The following is a 20,317-nucleotide window of genomic DNA, read 5'->3' on the forward strand; positions in this document are numbered from 1 at the left end:
CTTTTGTTAATGAAAACAATGAAAACAGGATTCAGCACTATTACTATTTATATTTTTCTTTTTTTGTGTTTCCACAGTTTGTTTGTCTTTCGCACACCTCTTGTCCACCCTGTTGGTGCAGTCTTTCATTGATTCTAATTATGGTTATTGGGTTTATTGAGTATGTCCACAAGAAAATGAATCTCAGGGTTGTATATGGTGTACCTCAATAATAAGTTTACTTTGAACTGCTGAACTTTGGCATAGACGAGGTTTAACAGGACGCTGCTAGGTTTGGCTGGTATGCGCTATAAGGAGAGGCTGAACAAATTTAGGTTGTTTTCTCTGGAGCATTGGAGGCTCAGGGGAGACTGACAGAAGGTTCTAAAATTATGAGGGGGGACAGACAGGGTATGCAGCTAGATTCCTTCTCTCAGAGTCTATAAACGTCTAAAACTAGAGGACATCCATTGAAGGGTGAGAGGAGGGAAAGTTTAAAGGAGATGTGCTGGGCAAGAAATTTTACACAGACAGTGGTAGATATCAGGGTTGGTGGAAGCAGATACGATAGGGGCTTTTCAGAGGCTGTTAGATAGCTACATGGATATGCAAGGAAGTAGAGGGATATGGATCAGGTGCAGGCAGAAGAGAGTTAGTTTGATCTCTTTGGGAAGGGGAACTGAGGGGAGTAAAATTACTGAACCATGGCAGCATGGCAGGGGAGAGGACTGACTAGGTTGCCCTGTCAAAGGGCCAGCACGGGTACGGGAAGCTGAAGTGTGTCCTGTGGGAATACATCATTCTAGCTCATAAAAGTTTATAGAATTGTGAGGCACAGACAGAGGACTAGATTATAAGGGCAAAGGATTTAATGCTGAGGCTTTATAAGGCCTTGGTCAGATGGCATTTGGAGTATTGTGAGCAGTTTTGGGCCCCTTATTTATGAAAGGATGTGCTGGTATTGGAGAGGGCGTACAGGAAGTTCAGGAGAATTATCTGGGAATAAAAGAGTTAACATCTGACAAGTGTTTGATGCTCTCTAAACCAATACTTGCTGGATTTTAGAAGATTGAGGGGGAATCTCACTGAAAGCTACAGAATGTTGAAAGACGCAAACACGAGGAAATCTGCAGATGCTGGAAATTCAAACAACACACATCAAAGTTGCTGGTGAGCACAGCAGGCCAGGCAGCATCTCTAGGAAGAGGTACAGTCGACGTTTCAGGCCGAGACCCTTCGTCAGGACTAACTGAAGGAAGAGTTAGTAAGAGATTTGAAAGTGGGAGTGGGAGGGGGAGATCCAAAATGGTAGAAGAAGACAGGAGGGTGGGGGGATGGAGCCCAGAGCTGGACAGGTGATAGGCAAAAGGGATATGAGAGGATTATGGGACAGGAGGCCTAAGGAGAAAGAAAAGGGGGAGGGGAAAACCCAGAGGATGGGCAAGGGGTACAGTGAGGGGGACAGAGGGAGAAAAAGGAGAGAGAGAAAAAGAATGTGTGTATATAAATAAATAACGGATGGGGTACGAGGGGGAGGTGGGACATTAGCAGAAGTCTGAGAAGTCAATGTTCATGCCATCAGGTTGGAGGCTACCCAGACGGAATATAAGGTGTTGTTCCTCCAACCTGAGTGTGGCTTCATCTTGACAGTAGAGGAGGTCGTGGATAGACATATCAGAATGGGAATGGGACATGGAATTAAAATGTGTGGCCACTGGGAGATCCTGCTTTCTCTGACGGACAGAGCATAGGTGTTCAGCGAAACGATCTCCCAGTCTGCGTCGGGTCTCGCCAATATATAGAAGGCCACATCAGGAGCACCGGACGCAGTATATCACCCCAGCCAACTCACAGATGAAGTGTTGCCTTACCTGGAAGGACTGTCTGGGGCCTTGAATGGTGGTAAGAGAGGAAATGTAAGGGCATGTGTAGCACTTGTTCCGCTTACAAGGATAAGTGCCAGGAGGGAGATCGGTGGGGAATGAATGTTGAAAGACCCAGATAGAGTGAACGTGGAGAGGACGTTTCCTGCAGTGGTGGATTCTAGGACCAGAGGGCACAGCCTCAGATAAAAGGATGTCCCTTTAGAATAGAGATGAGGAGGAATTTCTTTAGCCGGAGGTTGGTGAATCTGTGGAATTCATTGCAACAGATGGCTGTGCAGGCCAAATTATTTGGGTATACTCAAAGAAGAGGTTGGTATAGGTTCTTCAAACATGAGAAAATCTGCAGATGCTGGAAATCCAAGCAACACACGCACACAAAATGCTGGAGGAACTCAGCAGGCCAGGCAGTGTCTATGGAAAAGAGTAAACAGTCAACGTTTTGGGTCAAGACAGTTCATCAGGAGTCCTAATGAAGGGTATCGGCCCAAAACATCGACCGTACTCTTTTCCTTGGATGCCGTCTGGCCTGCTGAGTTCCTCCAGGTTTCCCAAAATACAGCTTAGGGATGGAAAAGTAGGCATTCTTGATGGTAGTGTCGCAGTTACAAACAAGAGAAAATCTGCAGATGCTGGAAATCCAGGGCAACACACACAAAATGCTGGAGGAACTCAGCAGGCCAGACAGCTTCTATGGAAAAGAGTACAGCTGACGTTTCGGGCCAATGATAATCAGGAGCCCTGCTGTTAGGGTCTCAGTCTGAAATGTTGACCGTACTCTTTCCCACAGCAGCTGTCTGGCCTTCTGAGTTCCTCCAGCATTTGTGTGTGTTGATCGGTTCTTGCTTAGTAAAGGCATCAAAGGCAGCGGGGAGAAGGCAGGAGAATGGGGTTGAGAGGGATAATAAATCAGTCCTGATAGAATAGCGGAGTGACTTGAGGGGCAGAATGGTCTAGTTCTGCTGGATAGTCAGAATCTTTTCTTTCCCCAGGGTGGAAATATTAGGGGGCACTGGTTTAATGTGAGGCAGAGAAAATTTAAAGGAGATTTGCGTGACAAGTTTTTATTTACACAGAATTTTCTGCCAGGGGAGGTGTTAGAAGAAGTTACAATAGCAACATTTAGGAGAAATGTATTCATGCACATGAACACGCAAGGAATGGAGGGGTATAGGCCATGGGATTAGTTTTAATGGTTACCACGATCGGCTCAGCTGTCATGGGCCAAAGGGCCTGTTTCTGTGATGGACTGTTCCACTTTTCTCAGTGACTCAGGCGTGGTAAGTATCGGTGTCAGAGCCCTACCAATGGTTGGGGGAGAGAGGGTGAAGAGGGGCAGCTTCAGGTAAGGCCTAACTTGTTCTGCTGCACAGGCACAGTAAGTGTCCGCGTCAGAGGCTTAAACTCAACAGCAAATAAAAGGAAGGTAGGGTCAAGTGGAGAGGCCATTGTTGGAGTGGGCCAATGATATAATGAGAAGGCTTTACCTTAACAGGCTTCATCAAGAATAGGCGGAGGCACAGATAAGAAGTGGTAAGCCTTTTTTTTTAGTAGCGAGTAGTCAGCATGGAACGCTCCTCCTGACAGATGTGGGAATTCAGGATACCTGCCTGTTCCCCTGATGACTACATTTGTGGTAAATGCACCCAACCTCAGCTCCTGACCGACCAGGTCAATGAGTTGGAGCTGGAGTTGGATGTACTCGGGATCATCCAGAAGGCCAAAGACATTGTAGATGAGACTTTGAAGAGGTGGTCACACCCAGAGTACAGGCTTTAAATGGCAGATGGGTGACCACCAGGAGAGATAAGGGGATTAAGAGGTCGGTGTAGGGTTCCCCTGTGGCCATTCTCCTCAGCAACAAGTATATCCCTTTGGATACTGCTTGGGGGGATGACCCATCACGGCACAGCAGCAGGAGTCAGGCCGGTGGCATGGTGGCCGGCTCCAAGGCTCAGCAGGGAAGAGTAATAGTGATAGGAGACTTGATAGTTAGGAGGACAGACAGGAGGTTCTGTGGCCACAAAAGAGACGCTAGGATGGTGTGTTGCCTCTCAGGTGCTAGGGTCCAGGATGTACCGGAGCAGCTGCAGGATATTCTCAAGGGGGAGTAGTGCATATGGGCATCAATTGCATAGTTGGAAAAGGGAAAAAGGTCGTACACAGTGAGTATATAGAGTTAGAAAAGAGGCTGAAGAAAAGGACCTCCTGAGCAGTAATCTCCAGATTACTCCCGGTGCTAGAGGCTAGTGCAGGTAGGAATGAGGTGATAGCACGAACGAATGAATGGCTGAGGAGCTGGTGCAGGGGGCAGGGTTTCTTGGATCATTGGAATCTTTTCTAGGGAAGGGGTGACCTGTACAAGAGGGACGGGTTGCACCAAAATTGGGGTGGAAACCAATATCCCGGCCTGAAGGTTTGCTGATGCTGCTTGGGAGAGTTTAAACTAGTTTTGCAGGGGTCTGGGAACTGAGCACCAGGTCAGTAGGTGAAGGATTGGACAGGAAGGTAGATGTCAGGGTAAATATTGAAAGGCCAAATTGAAATAACAGGTACGATGGGTCGGATAGTTTGAAGTGTGTGTATTTTAATGCTAGGAGTGTTATGGGTAAAGGTGATGAACTTAGAGCATGGATCTGTACATGGAACTACGATACTGTGGCTATTACAGAGACTTGATTGAGAGAGGAACAGGAATGGGTGATTAATGTACCAGTTTTTTGAAGTTTTAGAAATGTTAGAGAAGGAGGTAAAAGAGGAGGGAGATGGAATTGAACTACTAATCAGGGACAATATCACAGCTGCACAGGAGACTTAATGGAAGGGTTAGACAGTGAGTCCATTTGGGTAGAATTCAGGAATAGGAATTGTGTAATCAAACTGATGGGATTGTACTACAGACTCCCCCAGTAGACACCGGGACATTGAGGAACAGATATGTAATCAGATTAAGGAAATGTGTGAAAATAGTAGAGTTGTTGTCATGGGGAACTTCAACTTCCCTAATATAAACTGGGACCTTCTTAGTGTAAGGGGTTTAGATGGGGCAGAGTTTATTAAGTATATCCAGAAAGGTTTCTTAAATCAATATGTGGATGGTCCAGTGAGAGAAGGGGCTGTACCAGACATTGGGTAATGAGCCTGGCCAGGTGACTGACCTTTCAGTGGGTCTACGGTAAGGGAACGGTGACCGTGACTCCTTAAATTTCAGGATAGCTGTGGATAATGATAGGAATGGTCTTTGTGGGAGAGTTTTAAATTGGAGTAGGGCAAATTACGAGGGTATTAGGCATGAACTAAGAGGCACTAATCGGATCACCTTTTTTTCTGGTAAGTCCCCATCAGCCATGAGGATGTTTAAAGATCAATCGCACAGAGTACAGGAAAGTTATGCTCCTATTAGAAGGAAGGAAAGGGATGGAAAAATTTAGAGAAGCTTGGATGTCCAGAGAGGTGATGTATTTAAAAGCTTCAAAAGTTACGATCAAATGAAGCACATGAGGAGCATAAAGAAGCCAGAAAAGAACTAAAGAAGGGAATTAGGAAAGCCTGGAGGGGCCATGAAAAGTCTTTGGCAAGTAGGATTAAGGTGAATCCCGAGGCATTCTATACACACATCAACAGCAAGACAATGACTTGGGAGATGATGGGACCACTCAAGGATAAAGGGGGGAATATTTCCTTGAACACAGAGAACGTGAGCGAGGTACTTAATGAGTACTTTGCTTCAGTGTTTACCACGGAGAAGGACGCAGAGGACCAGGAGGTCAGTGCAGAGTGTATAAATATGTAAGGTGTTTAGAGGTCAAGAAAGAGGAAGGCACAGGTGAGGTCGCAGAGGACTGATGAGCGGCTAATATTGTATCACTATTTATGAAGGAAACACTGGAAAATCCTGGGAACTATCGACTGGTGAGTCTCATGTCAGTTGTAGGGAAGTTACTGGAGAAAGTTTTTAGGGATAGGATATGTGAGCATTTGGAAACCTGTGGCCTAATTAGGCAGGTCGTGTCTTATCAGCTTGATTGAGTTTTTTTTTGACAAAGTGATGAGGGTGATTAATGAAGATACGGTAATGGATGTTAGTAAGGCATTTGACAAAGTCCCTCATGGAGGCTAATCCAGAAGATTAAGATGCATGGGGCCTGTGGCGAATTGGCTATTTGGATTCAGATCTGACGTGTACACAGAAGGCAGAGGTTGAAGGAACTTATTCGAGCTGGAGGTCGGTAATTAGTTGTGTTCTGCAGGGATCTGTGCTGGGACCTCTGCTGTTTGTGATGTATATAAATGACTTGGATGAAAATGTAGGTGGGTGGGTTAGTAAGTTTGCGGACGTGGATAGTGTAAAAGACTGGCAAAGACTACAGCGTGATATGGATCAGTTGCAGTAATGGGCAGCGAAATGGCAGATGGAGCTTAACCCAGATAAATGTGAGGTTTTGTACCTTGGTAGGGCAAATGCAAGGAGACGGTACACTCTTAAGGGTAAGATCCTTAACAGTGTTGCTGAGCAGAGATCTTGGGATCCGAGTTCACAGCTCCTTGAAAGTGGCTACACAGGTCAATAAGGTGGTTAAGAAGGCTTATGGAATGCTTGTTTTTATAGATGAGGCACAGAGGTCAAAAGTCAAGAGGTTATGTTGCAATTTTATGAAACACTGCTTAGGCCACAATGGGAGTATTGGGTACAGTTCTGGTCGCCCCAGTATAGGAAGGATGTTGAGGCTTTGGAGAGGGTGCAGAAGAGGTTTACCGGGATGCTGCCTGGTTTAGAGGGCATGGGCTATCATGAGAGGCTGGATAAAGTTGGGTTGTTTTCTCTGAAGTGACAGAGGCTGAGGGGAGATCGGCTGAGGTTTATAAGGTTATGAGAAGCTGAGATTGAGTAGGCAGGGAATCTCTTTTTCCAAAGGTAAAAATGTCTAATACGAGAGGGCATGCATAGAAGGTGAGAAGGAGTTGGTTCAAAGGAGATGTGAGGGGTAAGTTTTTTACTCAGAGAGTGGTGGATGTCTGGAATGCTCTGCCTGGGATGGTGGTAAAGGCAAATACGTTGGAGGCTTTTAAGAGACACTTGGATAGGCACACGGATGTGAGGAAGACGGAAGAATATGGACATTGTGTAGTAGAAGGGATTAGTTTTTGGGTTTTTTTGGATTTGCTTTTTAGCTGTTTCAGCACAACGTTGTGGGCTGAAGGGCTGTTCCTGTGCTGTACTCTTCTATCAATATATGAACATGGTTAGGAGAGCGAGATATGGAGGATATCTGGCAGCTGTAGCACTCCTCTTCTACAAAGGATCAAAGCTATCGAGAAAGTGGAGAAAATACAAAAATGGAGCTTCTCAAGACACTTCCTGCATGTTTTGCACCAAATATTCGAAGTTAGTATGTTCTTTGAGGCTGAACACACTTCACACATACACACACTGTGAGTAATGTTATTCTTTATTCACCTCTGCTGATGCACACGGGGACTTCAGTTGGGGACATATGCAGTTAAGTAGGGCAGCCACTGAAGAAAGCTTCATTGAATTTACTGCAGGTGTCTCAAAGGATCTCAGCAGCTGCAGTCTGGCTTTCTTACTCCTTTCCCATCTCTTTCCGTTTATCGATCAGCTCCAAAACTTGCACCGTGTTCCTCTTTGCCCGTTCCAGGAGGTCGTAGGCCCTCTGCCGAGTCTGTGAACAGGCAGAGAGAAATGTCAGTGTAAGAAAGTGTAATTGTCCTACATCTGTCTGTACGTGGAGTCTTCAAAGCTAAAAGAGAGTCAGAAAAGTTTGCACCTGCTTAACAAGATAAAATCTCATGGCGTTACAGGAAAAATATTGGCATGGATAGAGGAATAGCTGACAGCCAGGAGGCAGTGAGTGGGAATAAAAGGGGGCCTTTTCTGGTTGGCTGCCAGTGACTAGTGGTGTTCCTCAGGGGTCAGTATTGGGACTGCTACTTTTCACATTGTTTGTCAATGATCTAGATAATGGAACTGATGGCTTTGTGGCAAAGTTTGCGGATGATACAAAGATCAGTGGAAGGTCGGTAGTGCTGAGGAAGCAATGCCGTTGCAGCAGGACTGAGACAGATTGGAAGAATGGGCAAAAACGTGTCAGATGGAATAGAGTGTTGGGACCGCTAATCACCAGCAGCCAGTCAGAAAAGACTCCCTTTATTGCCACTCTCTGCCTCCTGCCAGTCAGCCTCTGCTTTATCCATGCTAGAATCTTTCCTGTTAACACCATAGGTTCACAGCTTGTTAAGCAGCCTGGCGTGGCACCTTGTCAAACGCCTCTGAAAATCCAAGTACACAACATCATCGATACTCCTTTGTCTATCCTACTTGTTCCTTCTTCAAAGGTTCCAACAGATTTGTCAGACAAGGTTTTCCCTTGAGGAAACCATGCTGACTATGGCCTATTTTATCATGTGCCTCCAAGTACCCTGAGACCTCATCCTTAATAATCAACTCCAACATCTTCCTAACCACTGAGGTCAGACTAACTGTCCTATAGTTTCCCCTCTTCTACCCCTCTCCCTTCTTGAAGATTGGAGTGACATTTGCAATTTTCCAGTTTTCCAGAACCATTCCAGAATCTAGTGATTGCTGAAAGATCATTACTAATGCCCTCAAGATCTCTTCAGCCACTTCTTTCAGAACTCTAGAGTGTACACCATCTGGTCCAGGTGACTTATCTACCTTCAGACTTTTCAGTTTCCCAAGAACCTTCTCTCTAGTTGTGGTAACTTCACAAACTTCATACCCCCTGTTACCTGGAACTTCCACCATACTGCTCGCGTCTTCCATAGTGAAGACTGATGCAAAATACTTACTCAGTTCATCCGCTATTTCGTTGTTCCCTCATTACTACCTCTCAGGTATTGTTCTCCGGCAGTCTGATATCCACTCTTGCCTCTCTTTTATACTTTATGTAAATGAAGAAACTTTTGGTATCCTCTTGAATATTACTGTCTAGCTTACTTTCGTATTCCATCTTTACCTTCTTAATGACTTTTTTAGTTGTCTTCTGTTGGTTTTTAAAGGCTTCCCAATCCTCTAACTTCACTCTAATTTTTGCTCTATTATATGCCCTCTCTTTGGCTTTTATGTTGGTTTTGACTTCTCTTGTTAGCCATGGTTATGTCATCTTCCTCTTTGGGATGTATATATCCTGTGCCTTCTGAATTGATTCCAGAAATTCCAGCCATTGCTGCTCTGCCATCATCCCTGCCAGTGTTCTTTTCCAGTCAATTCTGGCCAACTCCTCTCTCATGCCTTTGTAGTTCCCTTTACTCCGCTGTAATATTGATACATCTGACTTTAACTTCTCTTTCTCAAATTTCAGGGTGAATTTAATCATATTATGATCACTTTCCCCTAAGCTTTCTAATCAATTTTGGTTCATTGCACAACACCCAATCCAAAATAGCTGGTCCTCAAGTGAGCTGCTCTAAAAAGCCATCCCGAAGGCACTCAACAAATTCCCCCTCCTGTAATCCAACACCAACCTAATTTCCCCAATCTACCTGCATATTGAAGTCCCTCATGCCTATTGTAACATTGCCTTTTTGCCACGCATTTTCTATCTCCCATTGCAATTTTAGGCCACGTCCTTACTACTGTTTGAGGATCTGTATACAACTCCCATCAGGGTCTTTTTACCATTGCAGTTCCTTCGACATGTTACAACAGTGGTGTGCAGAAGAATATTTCTGAATGCACAATACCTCAACCTTGAAGGGAATGGGCTACAGTAGCAGAAGGCCACAAGCATACCCTCTGTGGCCACTGAGTGCATCAACCTACAAACTGTTCATGTTCTCCTATACGCTGTAACTGTCCTCCATCATCCCTCTCCATCTCACGTTCCAACCCTGTGACCTCCACTCAATCCAGTACCTTGGCATTGAATTCTTCCTCTTTGATGTCCTTGAGGTTTGTCATGATGTTGTAAAAGGCCCCAAATACTCCCAGCTCCAGGGCTTTGGCAGCAACCTGGAAACAGACATTCTTCTTAGAATGGAGAACTACCAAGTGTCATTCCAATGGTTTGAATATTTCTTACTGGATAACCAAACTTACACAATAAAATTCAAAATTCAAGATTATCAGTTTTCAGTACTTGAGTGTAAGGGAGGATGAATTGATTGTTATTCCGGATCCAATGCAGCATAAAAAAACCACAATAAGCACAAAGTACACAATGGATATAAGTACAGTATAAAAACAGTCTTATGAAACACAATGTAGAAGTCACTGGAAACACAAGAGATTATGCAGTTGCTGGTTATCCAGAATAAAACACACTAAATGCTGGGGGAAATCAGCAGATGTTTCAGGCTGAGACCCTCCATCGAGTCCTCATGAAACGTCGACTCTTTATTCCACCTCATACCGCAGATGCTGCCTGACCCGCTGAGTAACTGTTGAGTGTGGCCACAGACACATTAGATTAGCTTATATACATAGAATGAGTGTGTGTGTACATAATGTGATGCTAGCTTCATGCATATCTGTACATACAGTGACTCTGACAGGAAATGATTAAGTGACAAAGTGACTCTTGGCAAGAGTAATTTTTCTAAGTAGCAGCAGGGCATATGAAATCACAGTAGGACAGTGACTGTGTCAGTGTAGGTATGAGGTGTAGACTGTAAGCATAAACTGGTCATGCATGGGGGGGATGAATGGTGCTGAGGGGCTGTGGAAAGGAATGGACTTGTGGTGGTGGTATTGATCAGTCCGACAGCGTGGGGGAGCTAACCTTTTGAGTCTGGTGGTCCTGGTGTGGAATGTGTATGGCCTCTGATGGGAGTGGGACAAACAGTCTGTAAGCAGGGTGGGTGGGAACCTTCACGATATTGCTGGCCTTTTTCCGGCACCTTTCTGTTCATACATCCTTGATGGGTGCTGGTGATGCGTGGGGCAATTTTAACTATCCGCAGCAGAGCCCTCCTGTCTGCCGGAGCACAATTCACGTACCAACCAAAGCTAGGGCTGGGGCCATACTGGGCATGAGCCTGGCCCGTGATCAAAGTTTCAATGGGAGAGCATTCTAGAAGAAACATTTGCATAATGTTTTAGGATTGTTATGGATAATAATAAAACTAATCCTCAAGTGAAAATGCTGATAAGGAGGGAGGTTAATTACAGAGACAGGTAATGGCAAAAGCAGATTATGAGTAGCATTTTGAGTTCTTCAAAGGCTAATTATTTAGCATTCAGGACAAGCATGTTCCTGTAAGGATGACAGCATTCTTTACGAGAGATATTTTAAGTTTAGTCTAAATGAAAAGAAGAAACATATGCAAGGATTAGGAAACTGAAATTAGACAAAGTCCTCAAGGATTATAGAGGAACCAGGAGACAATGTAAAATAAGAATTAGGTGGGCTAAAAGAGGCCACAAGATCTACGAGACAGGTAGTGTTAAGGAGAATCCCAAGGCATCTCATACCTATATCAGCAGCAAGAGAATAGCTAAGGAAAGTGTAGGTCCACCCAGAAATGTAAGGATGGAATTTGTTCATGGAGCCAGACAAAATGGGTGAGGCCCTTAAAGTAAACAAATCTTCAGGGGAGGGAGACAAGAGAGGAGATTGCTGGGGCCTTATCAGAGATATTTATATCCTCATTAGCCATGGACAAATTCACAGAAGCTAAAAATAATCCTTTGTTTAAGAAAATCATAGAGAAAGTGCAAAAAATCATAGACTGGTGAGCCTTACATCAGCTGTGGGGAAATTACTGGAAAAGATTTTTAGAGAGAGAATTTCCTTGCATTTAGAATAGTATATACGGTACTTATCTGAGAAAGTCATCCTGGCTTTGTGTGGGGAAGTTCTATCTCTCAAATCTGCTTTTGAGGTGTTGAAGGTGATTGAGAGTAGGGCAATAGATGTTGTCACTTTAGTAAGCTGTTTAACGAGATCCCTTATAATGGACTGCTGCAAAAGATTAATTCACGTGGTGAGTTAGATAAGAAACAGTTTGGTCGTGGATGACAGAGGGTAATGGTGAAGGGGTATTATTCTGGTTGCAGGTCTGTGACCAGTGGTGTTCTGCATGGATCAGTGCTGAGACCTCTCTTTTTCAATCCATATAAGTGATTTGGATTAAAATGTAGATGGTCTGATTAGTAAACTTGCAAGTGACACACACGTTGGTGGAGTTGCGAATTGTGAAAATAATTGTCAAGCCAGTTTGAGATCACATTACACAACTTTCATTTAAATGGTCTCCATTTTATTTAACTTTGATTGGTCGTATTAATGCTGTTAAGATGTTTATTCTGCCAAAATTTTTATCTGTATTTCAGGCATTACCGATTTTTGTTCCAAAATCCTTTTTTGACAAAGTTGACTCTAAATTTTCTTCATTTATTTGGCAAAATAAAAACCCGAGACTGGGTAGAATACATCTACAGAAAGCTAAGAGAGATGGAGGTTTGGCATTACCTAATTTTAGATTCTATTATTGGGCAATTAATATTCGACACATGAAATTTTGGTTACTTGACCAAGATACACTATCCATTCCCAAATGGGTAGTATTGGAATTACAATCTTCTCAAGGTTATGCACTTGGCTCCATTTTGGGTTCTTCTCTTCCTTTCGATTTGAAACGCCATGAACAGGTTTGTAACCCAATATAGTTAAATATACCTTACGTATTTGGTTTCAATTCCGAAAATTTTTCGATCTTAACCAATTTGGGCTTGCGATTCCTATTTTAGGTAACATATTCTTTCCCCCCTCTTCTACGGACCGTGCCTTTCAAATTTGGAAGACTAAGGGTATATCATGGTTTTTGGATTTATTTTTAGATGGCTCCCTTATGTCTTTTGAACAATTATCTAACAAATATAACTTACCAAGGATACATATTTTTAGATATCTTCCAGTTAGAAATTTCCTAAGTATCATACTTTCTTCCTTTCCGACGTTACCCCCTACATATATTTTAGATACTATAATTAACCTTAACCCATGTCAGAAAGGTGTAACGGCTATTATTTATAATATTATCATGAAACTTAGGAAAGCTCCATTCGATTAGATTAGGTCAGATTGGGAAAAGGAATTGGGCTTTACTATCTCGGCAGATGACTGGGCGCATATTTTACAACTAGTCAATACTTCCTCTATCTGTTCCAAACATTCCCTAATTCAATTTAAAGTTGTTCATAGAGCACATATGTCTAAAGTTAAATTAGCTCGTTTTTATTCTCATATTAACCGCCTTTGTGACAGATGTCATGGGGAGATAACTTCCTTAACTCATATGTTTTGGTCCTGTCCTACTTTGGAAACTTTTTGGAAAGACATTTTTAATATTATCTCAAAGGTATTGAATACAGATATTTTTCCCCATCCTATTACTGCTATCTTTGGATTACCTAAAATTTCCAGTAATCTTTCCCCTTCAGCCCGTAGAATGATTGCATTTCTTACTTTAATGGCAAAACGATGTATTTTACAACATTGGAAGGAGATTAATGCCCCAACTACGTTCTTTTGGTTTTCTCAGAGGATACTATGTTTAAATTTGGAGAAAATCAGAAGTAATCTTTATGATACAAGTTAAATTTGAACAGACCTGGAGATCTTTTATTCAACATTTTCATTTAATGTAATTTAATTTTTTTTTTCTCTTTGCCCATATTTACATTCCCTTCTTGCTTTTTAACTGTTTTTAATGGAGGTTGGGTTTGGGGACGTGATTGTTTTAAGTTGTTTAAGTCTACTTGATACCCAGATAGCCCATTGCTTTGCTTTGCTTTTTAGATTAGTTGCACGGTGGGTTTTCTTGGGTTTTTTTTCTTCTCTTTATTGATATGTATGGAAAATTAGTATACTATTATATTACCTTGTTATTTTATATCTAAACTGCACTGTTTGTACCATTTTTTTGTGTATTAATATCTCTTGTAAATTTTTATCGCAACAGTGTATTAGTTTCTACATGGTTTACCTTTTGTGTACTAATTCAATAAAAAGATTTAAAAAGAAAGCCAGTTTGAAATGCAAGTGCAGAAACGGCGGGTGAAGTTTTTTTTATTTAGAGATACAGCATAGTAAAAGGATCTTCCAGTCCAACAAACCCACGCCTCCCAATTACATCCATGTAACTAATTAAGCTACTAATTCATAAATCTTTGGAATGTGGGGAGAAACCTACATGGTCACTGGGAAAATGTACCAACTCTTACAGGCAGTGGCGGGAATTGAACCTGGATCACTGACACTGATAGCATTACACTAACTGCTATGCTGCCATGCCACCCCAGCATGGGACCTCATACATGTGGAAGGCACGAGCTCTTCCACTGAGCTACATTCCCACTCCCAATCTGGATAAGTGTGAGATAGTGCATTTTCAGAGGCTGAGTAGAATGAGAAGCTATACAGTAAATGGCAGGGCCCTTAAGAGCACTGATGGGAAGAGGGTTCTTGGAGTGAAAGCCCATAAGCTCTCTGAAAGTGGTAAACCAAGTGGATATGGTGGCATGCTTGCCTTTATTGGTCAGGGCATTTAGCGTAGAAGTTAGTGAGCCATGGTTTGATTAGACCATATATGGAGTAATGTGTGGAGGTCTGGTCATCCTATTGCAGGAAGAATGATAAGGTGGAGAAGAAGTTTATCAGGACGTTGCCCAAATTGGAGAATACTTGCTCCAAGGAGAGGATGGACAAACTTGGTTTGTTTTCTCCAGAGCAGCAGATGCTGAGGGTGACCTGAATGAAGCATACAAAATGATGAGAAAGGATAGATACAGCCAGTCTTTTTCCCAGAATGGAGATGTCAAATTCTCAAGGGGATCAGGTTAAGGTGAGAGAGGGAAGTTTAAGGGAGAGCTGTAAGGCAAGTTTTTTTTAAACACAGGGTGGTAGGTGCTTGGAATGTGCCACATGGGGAGGTGGTAAAACAGAAGTGACAGATTACAGTAGCAATGTGTAGGAGACATTTACACAGGCACATGATCAGATGCTGTTGGATTAGCATTATGAACGATACAGGCATATTGTCTGAAACTTTGTCAATCTCCTATAGATGCACAGCGGAGAGTATCCTACCAGGTGCATCACGGTCTGGTAATGGAAACACCAGTGTCCAGGAACAGGAAAGTGGTGGATACAGCCCAGTCCATCACAGGCAAAGCCCTCCCCACCAATGAGCACATCTACAAGGAGTGCTGCCACAAGAAAGCAGTGTCCATCATCAAGAATTCCCAACATCCAGGGCATGCTCTCTTCTCAATGCCGTCATCGGGCTGGAGGTACAGGAACCACACGTCCCACACACTTATCACCAGGCTCCTAACCCAGAGTGAATAACTTCACTCACCTCAACTCTGAATTAATTCCACAATTTATAGACTCACTCTGCAACTTTTGCACATTGCTTGGTTTGCTAGTCTTTGATTATGTACAGTTTTTCATAAATTCTATTTACTTCTTTATTTTCCTGTAAATGCCTGCAAGAAAATGAATTTCAAGGTAGTATACGATGACCTTTATGTACTTTGATAATCTACTTTGAGTTAAACCTCGAGGTCCTGTTCCTGTGTTGTACCACTCTGTATTCTTTGTCCTATGTTCTATAGCATAATAGAATTGGTTCTCTCAGTATATTTTGTAGCTGCTTCAGGAACGGGACCACTGGTTCTATCGGCTGTGGGCTGAGAAGTAACACCCCACTCAAAGTTTTGTGCCCCTGAGCATGTCTACCTGCAGATCAGATTTGCAGCCGATGTTTCCGAACTTTGCCATCTCCTGTAGGTGTGGCCAGAGGCTGGTCACTCTCTCTGCCAACGTCAGTGGCACCAGGACGGCCTCCTTCAGGCCCTTCTGCATTGCTTCTTGGCGCCTGCAAAAGGACACAAGATGGGGGTCCTATCACTCGGAACCACATTGAACAGTCGGAATGGGACTGGCAGATTATCCTCAGTGGGTGCCTGGTATTCGGGATGGTGTGGGCAGTGGGTATTGTGTCTGAGAGAGGGACGCCTAGAGAAGAGCAAGTGATTAAGTAGATGAACTGGATCCTTTCTGAGTTGGGATTCCATTATTGGCTGGGAACTGTTCACGGTGATCTCCTTTATGTAAAGCTATAGCACGTGCAAGAATACTTGCTCTGTAAGAATAATGAGCAAGATATCTGAAAAATCATTTGTGCAAGGAATGAGATGGCATGAGATGATGCTGAAAACACCTGATCAGAATCAGGGGCAGCACAGCAGCGTAGCGGTTAACGTAATGCTTCAGTTCCTGCCACGGTCTGTATGGAGTTGGTGCGTTCTCCCTGAGACCACCTGCGTTTCCTCCACATTTAAAAGATGTAGGGGTCAGTAGGTTAATTGGTCACATGGGTGTCATTGGGTGGTGCAGACTCATTGGGCCAGAAGGGCATGTTACTTTGCTGTATCTATTTTTTAAAAAAATTAAGAAGAGAATAACTGAATCTTCAAACCACTGCAGGGCTTTCAGCTTCGATAAATGGAGGCAATCTCTCTGGGACTGAGTTTCTAGAGCATCTCTTTTCCTCTCGCCTCTGCTGAAGATCTGTTACTCCACTGATTTCCATTAACTACCATTTACACGTGTGCCCACTCTCCTGGTTCATGCCTGCCTCCATAGAGAACGTAGAACATTAAATAGTACATGCCCTCAGCCCATGATGTTGTGCCAACTTTTTAGCCTACTCTTAAGATCAATCTAACCCTTCCCTCCTACATAACCCTCCATTTTTCTATCATCCACATGCCTACAAAGGGATTTCTTAAATGCCCCTAATGTATTTGCCTCTTTCACAACCCCCTGGCAGTGCGTTCCATACATCCACCAATCTCCATGTAAAAAAACTCTTACCTCTGATATCCCCCTCTACTTTCTTCCAATGTGCTTAATAAGAAGCCATGTTTTCCACGGCAACCAAACGGTGCCACAGGGAGCTGAGGACAGCAGTACGTGGCACCCTGTGGCTCGCAGCATCACGGCACCACACCGCTGTCCAGGACACCACAGGAGTGCAGGCCGGCACGGGCAACAGTGAATTCCCCGTGCTGCTCTCGCCACGAGTCACTTAGCGCGAGGGAGCACGAGGTCAAGAATGCAGTGGACTACAAAGGCGGTACTGCAGAACACTGAGCACTGTCTGGGCGATGCGAGTGTGGAACGAGCTGCCAGAGGAAGCGGTGGATGCGGGTACAATTTCAACATCTAATTTGGGTAAGTATTTGGATGGGATGGGTATGGAGAACTATGGTCCAGGTGTTGGTCAGGATAAGAGTTTGTCAGAGACTAGAGGGGCCAAAGGGTCTGTTTCCGTGCTGTCGTTCTCTGCGACTAACAGTCTGGAGGACTGTACGTGTCATGAATCTGGATAGTATGGCTCACCTTTCTTGTTCCGCTGACGTTGATTTGGGCATTTTGAGGGCAGCCTGAAGAAAGAAAACAACATGAGACCAGTCTGATGATGCAAACTATTCACTAAGTGGATGAAAGCACAGGACACTGAGTGGCGAATAGTAACCCACCAAATATTGAAAAGCCATCTCCTCATTGGTTAAAGAAGGTCATCAACATTGTAATAGAAATGTTAGACGTGTAGTTTCAGATCCACTACACCCTGTTCCTCCTTCATTCTCTCTTATACCTGGTAACACACTGCCCGTGCTGTGAAAGGCGTTGCCTACACTAAAGCTGCCTCTCATTTTATACTCAGTGGCCACTTTATTAGGTACCTCTTATACCTAATAAAGTGCCATTGTGTATACGGTATGTTTGTGCTCATTTACTGCTATTGTCTATCCACTTCAAGGTTCAGTGTGTTTTTGTGCATTCAGAGATGCTCTTGTACACACCACTGTTTTAAAACACAGTTTTTTGAATTACTGTCACCTTCCCATTAGTTTGAACCATTCTGGCCATTCTCCTCTGACCACAGACAGCCACTCAGTGGATGTTTTTTCACTTTTCATATCAATCTCTGTAAACTCTAGAGACCACTGTGTGTGAAGATCCCAGGGGATCAGCAGTTTCTGAGATACTTAAAAACCCCATCTGACACCAACAATCATTCCATGGTCAAAGTCACTGAGATCACATTTCTTCCCAGTTCTGATGTTTGGTCTGAACAGCAACTGAATCTCTTGACCGTGTCTGCGTGCTTTTATGCATTGAGTTGCTGCCACATGATTGGCTGATTAGATAATTGCATTAACAAGCAGGTGTGCAGGTATACCTCATAAAGTAGCCACTCAGTGTGTGAGATGAAATGACATACATTAGAAAATAGAGACTATTCTTTGATCCTGCCTGTGTGTGCTCCATCTCAACTTATTTATTTAGAGCTAAACAGCACATCCTCTGCTCTTTCTCTCTGAAGTTTTAGTTTTATCCAGCTGTGAGTAAACGGATTTCTTTTGAATCCTTGACTGGATTTATTCCAAAGATAGAGACCCGAAGGAGTCATGAGACCCAAGCATCGAGAATGCTTTGGGCTTCTAACTTTGTTCTTCAACTTTCCGGCTTCTACCTCTGGATTTGCGGTTCTCTGGACTTCACCCTTCAGCTTTGCCCTTTGGACTCTGCCAAATCTCTGTAGCAACCTTAAGAGTCGCCAATCTCAGTTTTGGCCTTCAGGCCTCAACATTGGGACTTGCACGGATCTCCAACCCTGGTTTCTTTGGTCATCCTCTTAGACTTTGCTTTTCCAGAGTAAAGAGCTTAAAACCTACCCAATCCTTTCCTGATTTGCATAATGTCTCGCTTCCAGTGTTATCCTTGTAACGCCATTTTGCATCTTCTCCATTGACTCTACCATTTTTAGATCCATTATTGTTTGTAATAAGGGAAGACAGGTGGAGTAGGTTGGACATACATTCATTGGAGTTCAGAAGAATGAGAGATGATCTTATGGGGTGTGTTGGGAGAATGTTTCTCCCAGCAGGAGTCCAGCAAAATAAGTGTATAACTTTAGAATAAGAAGTCAACTAATTAAGTTCTAAGAGGATGGTGAATCTCTGGAATTGTCAGCCATAGAGTTGTGAAGGCTGAAGTGTTGCCTATATTCAAGGCCACAAGAGACACATTTTCAATCTAAAGGATAGTGAAGACTTCAGGGGAACAAGGTGGAGTTGGAGCTGAGGTCAAGATTATGTCAATCCAAAAGGAAAATAGAACCTGCTGAAAACACTTAGCAGGTCGGGCAGGATTTGTGGAAAGAGAAACTGGGTTAATGATGAGTACTCATTCATCGGGTCACACGTGATCATTTGAAATGGTAGAGCAAACCCAATGGGACGTAAAGCTTTGTTTCATTGCTTGTGCTCTTGTATTGCATTTTCACAGCACCACTCACATCCCTTTTTCTGCATTTTAAACCCTGTGATGAAGATGTCATGCTTTTGAGGTAGTGTCAGTGCCATCATTCTGAAACATGCTGCCAATTTATACACAACCAGCTCCAATAAACAACATAGTAACTAATGAGCATTTAACATGGTTGACAAATGCTGATTGGCCAGGGCAGGGGAATAACTGTCTTGCTGTTGCTCAGAATAGTGCTATTGGATCTTCTATCAACATTAGGTTAGATGGTTTAAATTTCACGTAACACAAGTACAACAAAACTCTTGACTTCTTTCAAGGTTCTCATTCTTTTCACTGCTCTGGACCTCATCCTACGGGGAAAATTCGGATGGACTCAGCTAGTATCCTTGTAAGAGTAGGACAACGTTCAAGGATACCGGTAGGGTAGCGCAATAGCATAGTGGTTAGCCCAATATTTTACAGTACCAGTGACCCATGTTCAATTCTCAACACTGTCTGGAAGGAGTTTGTACGTTCTCCCTATGACCCAATGGGTTCCCTTCGGGTGTTCTGGTTTGCTCCCATATTCCAAAGATATATCAGTTGGTAGGTTAATTGGTCATTGTAAATTGTACCGTGATTAGGCTAGGGTTAAATCAGGGAATTGCTGGGTGGTGCAGCTCAAAGGGCTGGAAGGGGCTGTTCTGCCCTGTATCTCAATAAATAGAAATAAATAAACTTGATTAAAACGTATAGTGGGGAAGTCTAGTGGGTGTAGCCTCACAATACAGGGACATCCCTTTAGAACAGAGATGAGGAAGAATTTCTCTAGCCAGAGGGTGGTGAATCTGTGGATGGACTTCGTTGCCACGTAATTGGGTAAATTTAAAGCGGAAGTTGATAGGTTCTTGATTGAACAGGGTGTCAAAGGGAAGAACGCAGAAGAATGGAGTTGAGAGGGATAATAAATCAGCCATGATGGAATGCCAGAGCCGATCCGATGGGCCAAATGGCCCAATTCTACTCCTATGTCTTGTATAAGGAATCATGACAGGATGAATGTGATGAGGATATTTTCTTCCTGCAGAAGAATCTAGAACTGGGGGTGTCTGTTTAAAAATAAGGGATCATCCCTTTAAAACA

The 20,317-nt window shown here is 43.3% G+C and overlaps 1 protein-coding gene across 1 annotated transcript in view; it reads right to left on the reverse strand.

The window, feature by feature from the left end:
- Positions 1-7,300: 7,300 nt before the first annotated feature.
- ftcd (formimidoyltransferase cyclodeaminase) overlaps positions 7,301-20,317 on the reverse strand; it is a 54,786-nt gene continuing 41,769 nt past the window's right edge. Inside the window, exons 11-14 of the mRNA XM_063051514.1 lie at positions 17,258-17,301; positions 15,590-15,728; positions 9,760-9,855; positions 7,301-7,546 (exon numbers count right to left, since the gene is read on the reverse strand). Of these exons, the coding sequence (XP_062907584.1) occupies positions 7,448-7,546; positions 9,760-9,855; positions 15,590-15,728; positions 17,258-17,301 (378 nt within the window). The 3' untranslated portion in view covers positions 7,301-7,447. The remainder of the gene's footprint in view (positions 7,547-9,759; positions 9,856-15,589; positions 15,729-17,257; positions 17,302-20,317) is intronic.

Source organism: Mobula hypostoma, chromosome 6 (genome assembly GCF_963921235.1).
Source record: "Mobula hypostoma chromosome 6, sMobHyp1.1, whole genome shotgun sequence".
NCBI classification, from domain to species: domain Eukaryota; kingdom Metazoa; phylum Chordata; class Chondrichthyes; order Myliobatiformes; family Myliobatidae; genus Mobula; species Mobula hypostoma.